Source organism: Panthera tigris, chromosome A1 (genome assembly GCF_018350195.1).
Source record: "Panthera tigris isolate Pti1 chromosome A1, P.tigris_Pti1_mat1.1, whole genome shotgun sequence".
Classification (NCBI taxonomy): domain Eukaryota; kingdom Metazoa; phylum Chordata; class Mammalia; order Carnivora; family Felidae; genus Panthera; species Panthera tigris.
The window spans coordinates 208331552-208337881 of NC_056660.1; the positions used below are offsets into that span (position 1 = coordinate 208331552).

The window sequence follows — 6330 nt, forward strand, 5'->3', positions numbered from 1 at the left end:
TTTGTCGTTTATGTGTACACACATGCACACAGAAGCACATATACATAATGACAACGTAAAATCATGAATTCAACAAGTCATGATCATGGTTGCCTATGATAAGGGGAGGGAGGAGAACAATGAGGATTTCACCTTTAACTGTAGTTGTTTTTATTGATGTTAAAGTGTTGCCTTACTTTAAAATGAACTATGTCATTTTTTAAAACTTCATTAGTTGTGTTTTGTAATTAGAGGCTCAGCTGAGTGAAAAGGTTTCACTTCAGGCAATCCAGCAGTTGGTTCGAAAATCATACCAGGCTCTGGCTTTATGGAAACTTCTTTGTGAACATCAGTTCACTGTCATTGTAGGAGAACTTCAGAAGGTAGGATTTTTTTTCCCCTTAAGATCATACTGTTAATACTATGCTTATTTGTTTTCTTTTGAGTGAGCTTTAGTCTTACACTTGGGTTTGAGAGGGGGTTATTTTCGGAAGTATTTAGGTTATGATGACAGTATGTTATAGGAAGATTGCACTAAAGCATGAAAACTTGGGGGATCCACTTGGTCAAAACTGTAAGTTTTTACAATACGTGAGAACTTTATCTTGGTATGTGAATAAAATCTTTACCAAAGATTTTTTTTTTAATGTTTATTTATTTTTGAGAGAGAGAGAGAGAGAGAGAGACAGAGCATGAGTGGGGGAGGTGGAGAGAGGGGGGGAGACAGAAAATCTGAAGCAGGCTCCAGGCCCTGAGCTGTCAGCACAGAGCCTTGAACTCATGAACCGTGAGATCATGACCTGAGCCGAAGTCAGACACTTAATCAACTGAGCCACCCAGGCACCCTAAAAATATCTTTTTAAATAGATTATAACCTTTATTTGGACTTCAGATCCTTTTGGCAGTCTGATCAAAACTCTCCCCACCCTCAAAGAATGCATACAGACACATACACAAAATTTTTGCATGTAATTTCGAAGAGTCCAATGAGTTAAATGTTCTTTTTTTTTTAATTTTCTTTTTAATGTTTATTTTTGAGAGAGAGACAGAGAATTCAAAGTAGGCTCCAGACTCTGAGCTGTCAGGACAGAGCCCAATGTGGAGCTCAAACCCATGAACCATGAGATCCTGACCTGAGCTAAAGTCAGACCCTTAACCGACTGAGCCATCCACGCGCCTGTAAACATTCTGTTTAAAGAAAGGTGTTTACCATTGTAAGAAATGAATGGTTCATATTTCTTTTGCTGTCCTCATTTGAATCCTTTTTAAGTATAATGGTAATTTGCATTTATATAAATGTTAGGCATTCCACTGGGGGGAATGTATTCCTATCTATGTTTTAATTGTGAACATTTCTATTTTTTTTTTTTTTTTAAGTAGGCTGCACACCTGCTTGAACTCATGACCCTGAGATCAAGAGTCACATGCTCTACCTTCTGAGCCATCCAGGCACCCCTAATTGTGAACATCTGTGAACATCTCTAAACATACACAAGAATAAATACTACATTACAGTCCCCATATACACTTTACTTGTATTCAGCATTTTCAAGATTTTATCAACTCTCATTAGTCTGTTCTCTATTTTCTTTACTGAATTACTTTAAGGATGATCCTAGTCATCGTGTCATTTCATGTCTATATACTTTACTGTGTAGTCCCTTTTTTTAATGCTTAGTTATTTATTTTGAGGAGTGTGCAAGCACAGGGGAGGGACAGAGAGAGAACATTCCAAACAGTCTTATCACTGTCAGTGCAGAGCCTGATACAGGGCTCGATCCCACGAACCATGAGATCATGACCTGAGCCGAAATCAAGAGTTGGACGCTCAACCAACCAAGCCACACAGGCATGCCTACTATGTATTTCTAAAAAATGGTGGGATGCAAGGGCCACCTGGCTGTGACATCTGTCAGCCCCATTGATCACCACTGTTGACTTGGCCTATCTGACTGGCTAAGCAAGTGTCCCATTCTTCACTCAACATTCCATGTGCTTTCCTTTCAAAGCTGTGTGCTCAGAAGATGATCTTCCCTGATAGAGGAGGACTATTCTTTGGTCAAGGGTATATGAATAGCTGTGCTCCCCTACTAAAATCTCCAAACAAGCTCTCAAGGTCCATTTGTAGGAGAAGTAGGTGAGTCAGGCTTCCAAGGTTCCAGACATCCAAATGAGGCCCTGTATTTGTATGTGGCAGTTTGCCTGAAAAAAATAATAAATAAATAAATTTTTTAATAAAATAAAAATTTTAAAGGGACATTTCTTTAGGGCACCTGGGTGGCTCAGCCAGTTGAACATCCAACTTTTCATTTTGGCTCAGGTCATGATCTCACAGTTCATGGGATCATGCCCCAAGTCGGGCTCCATGCTGAGAGAGTGGAGCCTGCTTGGGATTCCTCCACTTTTCACGTTCTCTTTCTCTCTCTCTAAAAAATAAAAATAAAAGGTGGACGTTTCTTTGAATAACAATTTTATTATCATATTTAGCAGTATTAACAATAGTGACACCTAGGTGGCTCAGTCAGTTGGGTAAACATCTGACTCTTGATCTCAGCATAGGTCTTAATCACAGGGTCATGAGTTCAACACCCTCCCCCCCCCCCCCCCCCCCCCCCGCTTGGGCATGGAGCCTACTTAAAAAAATATATATATATATACATATATATGTGTGTATATATATATATGGTTTTTTGATAAAACAATGAATGTTCTCTGTCTTAAAAATATCTTTTTACAGATTGAGTCTTTCAAATCAAAATCTAAACAGTTGGTTCGCTTGTTGAATTTGATTGTTATTTCTCTTAAATCTCTGTCAGTCCAGAGCCATTTTCCTTTCTTTTTCCCTTGCTATTGCCAGGAAGGAATCAGGTTATTGGTCGAAGAATGTTTAACATTCTGAAGTTATCTTTTCTTCCTTGGAGTGAACTTGTCCCTCTGTTTCCTGTATTTTCTGTAAAATGGAACTTAAGTCTACAGAGCCTTGATTAAATTCAGGTCAGTTTATTTGAGGATGAAAAGAATACTTCGTATGAAATGGTTAGTGTGTCAGATTGTAGTTATTAGGAGACACAGAAGGTTTAATTGTACCCTTTTGGTGATACTGTTGTCCCACTTTTAGTGATACTAAGATTGATGACTGGATTTAGGTACTGCCAGTGTGAAATTCCCCATCCAACTTTCATCAACCGTTTGATGAATCATTATCTGAATCAATTATTCCATTTAGGATTATAAAGTGATCATTTTCTCAATGTGTGATTTCTTCCATACTTAATCACTGTACTCCTATGAAAAAAATTTTTTTTTCCTGGGCTCCTAGGTGGCTCAGTCATTTAAGCATCCAGCTCTTGATTTTAGCTCAGGTCAAGATCTCATAGTTGTGGGATCCAGCCCCGCAGCATGGAGCCTGCTTGGGATTCTCCCTCTCCCTCTCCCTCTCTCTCTACCCCTGCCCCACTTGCACGTTTGCTTGCTCTCCCTCCCTCTCAAAATAAATAACAACAAAAAAAATCCCTTGGGGTGCTTAGGTGACTCAGTTGGCTAAACATCAAACTCTTGATTCTTGATTTAGGCTCACAGTTCATGAGATCAAGCCCTGAGCAGAGCCTGCTTGGGATTCTCTCTCTCTCTCTCTCTCTCTCTCTCTCTCTCTCTCTCTCTCTCTGCCCCTCCCCTGCTCACATGCTCTCACACTCACTCTCTCTCTCTCTCTCTCTCTCTCTCTCATACACAAAATAAATAAACCTTTTTAAAAAAATTTTCCCTTATCCTCTAGTCTATTTAGTTATCCTGAAATGTTTAATTCTTGACTTTTGAGTACCAATTTTCAAAGTTAAAAGGCAATTCCCCTCATTCTTTCCAGTAGTGTCCAGTGCATAGTTTTGTTAATGGTTTTGTTTGTTTTTTGTACTTTTTTTGCCTTTTAAAAACTCAAGCAAATGTGTTTAACTATGAAAGCCATTTTTTTCTATGCCAGGTAGATTAATTTTTAGTTTTATTGGGTGGTAAACATAATGTCGGTAAATTTTAAGGCTCGATGTCTTTTTCATGATCCATCTTCAAAGCTTCCTTTGTCACATCATGGATTTATGTTCAAGGAATGCAAATTAAATATTAGTTCAAAAAATTGGAACGTAGATTGGATTTGAGCAGAAATTTTAGAAAAAAGAAATAGTAGTAAAGCATTCAACAGAATATTTGACAGGGGCGCTTGGGTGGTTGAGTCGGTTAAGCGTCCAACTCTGGCTCAGGTCATGATATCATGGTCCGTGAGTTCGAGCCTTGTGTCGGGCTCTGTGCGGACAGCCTGCTTTGGGTTCTGTATCTCCGTGCGGACAGCCTGCTTTGGATTCTGTATCTCCCTCTCTTTCTGCCCCACCCCCTCACACTGTCTCTCACTCTCAAAAATAAATAAACATTAAACAGAATATTTTACTATAGCATAAATCATCACAGTACATAGAGCTCAGGTTTAATAAGCAAATTTGTTCAAAATGAGATCAAACTCCCATGCTAGAAGGCTTTAAATAGAATTCTAACATTAAGGAAAAATAAACATAAGCCCAAGATTTTTTAATATAGCTAAGTGATTATTCTCTCCTGGTTATGACTAAAATCGGGAGACCTGTCTCTAATTTTGGTTCTGCTTAGGTTTTACTTTGCTCATTTGTAAATTGAGATATTTGGACTGGTCACACCATGGGTTCTTCAACTCTGTATGATTCTGTGAAAATTTGCAAAAATGGGTTGGTCTGTATAGTATATCTTCTCTTTTTAATTAAAGAGTCTATTAATGTCGGGGCACTTAGGTGGCTCAGTCTGTTGAGCATCCGACTTTGGCTCAGGTCGTCCGACTTTGGCTCAGGTCGTGATCTCACAGTCAGTCAGTTAGAGCCCCGCGTAGGGCTCTTTGCTGACAGCTCGGAGCCTGGAGCCTGCTTCAGATTCTGTCTTCCTCTCTCTCTCTGCTCCACCCCTGCTCATGCTCTGTCTCTCAAGAATGAATAAATGTTAAAAAAAAAAAAAAAAAAAAGAATCTATTAATGTCTTAGTTAATTTATTAATTATTAAGGAAATTTTATTCTGGGTGGAAAAAGGATATTCCTCTGATAGAAAAAAAGGATTTTTCTCATACTTCTAGGAATTTCAGGAGCAACTGAAAATCACCACATTTAAAGATCTGGTCATCAGGGACAAGGAACTGACTGGGGCATTAATTGCTTCTCTTATCAACTGCTACATCAGAGATAATGCTGCTGTTGATGGCATTAGCTTACACTTACAGGACATCTGCCCCCTTCTGTATAGCACTGATGACGCAGTTTGCTCTAAGGTATGATGCTTTAGTAGCTATATTAGTATTTCTTACAGGAGGTTTCATGGTATGAAAAACCCACTAGAACTGGAATCGGGAACCGTCTTTTACTTAACATATGAAGTCCCTTGGGTAGGTCTCTTAACCTCTCCTGGCCTCAGAGTCTTTGTGCATAAGGGATCAGAATATATCATTTCTTAAAATCCTTGTATATTTAAGTTTTTCATAAAGAATTTTGATAGCATTTCTAGAGCATATATTTTTAAATGGTTAAGTAATGTTTCTCCTTAGAAATTAAAAATCACTAAAACTTTAAGTCTGTAATGAATTAGAGTTAATTGGGCAATTTTTATTGATCCTTTCCTACAGGTGAAAATAATTTAAAAAATCAGTATCACAATGGACTGCCTGCTGACCAATAATGTATTGACTAGGCAAGAGATTTACCAGTCAAAAGCTATCTTGATTTAAATATTTGTGAGAGGAATTAAGAATAGCTAGGATTTTTTGGTCAAAAATTTTTCTGCCTAAAATTAAGAAGAAGTAAGTTTGTAGAGTTTTTATTTTTTCGTGAGATTTGTATTGAGACACAGATCAAAACTTGTGTTGATAGCATCATCTGTGTGCTGAATTTTATATCTTAAGTTCTTGTCATCTCTAATTCTAGGCAAATGAACTTCTGCAGCGTTCCCGACAAGTTCAAAATAAGATTGAAAAGGAAAGAATGTTAAGGGAATCCTTAAAGGAATATCAAAAAATCAGCAATCAAGTGGACCTTTCCAATGTTTGTGCTCAGTATAGACAAGGTGAGAAACAAAATGTTCATACCTTGTTCCTTACTCGGGGGACAAATGACGGAACAAGTTACTGATGAAGAGCTTCTTCCCAAAAGCAAATCCTCCTTCAACTTCAGTTGCCCAAGTGATACCACACAGGAAATTCATGCCTTGTGTTTTAGTATTTGATGACTGTACTAGCCTCTGCAAAATCTATTGTGCTCTTTTTATATCTTGAAACGTAACTTTCCCACACTGGAG

At 38.1% G+C, this 6330-nt stretch overlaps 1 protein-coding gene across 1 annotated transcript in view; it reads left to right on the forward strand.

Moving 5' to 3' along the window:
* NUP155 (nucleoporin 155) overlaps positions 1–6330 on the forward strand; it is a 72456-nt gene that overhangs the window by 50908 nt on the left and 15218 nt on the right. Inside the window, exons 22-24 of the mRNA XM_007095462.3 lie at positions 232–362; positions 5120–5311; positions 5961–6099. Of these exons, the coding sequence (XP_007095524.1) occupies positions 232–362; positions 5120–5311; positions 5961–6099 (462 nt within the window). The remainder of the gene's footprint in view (positions 1–231; positions 363–5119; positions 5312–5960; positions 6100–6330) is intronic.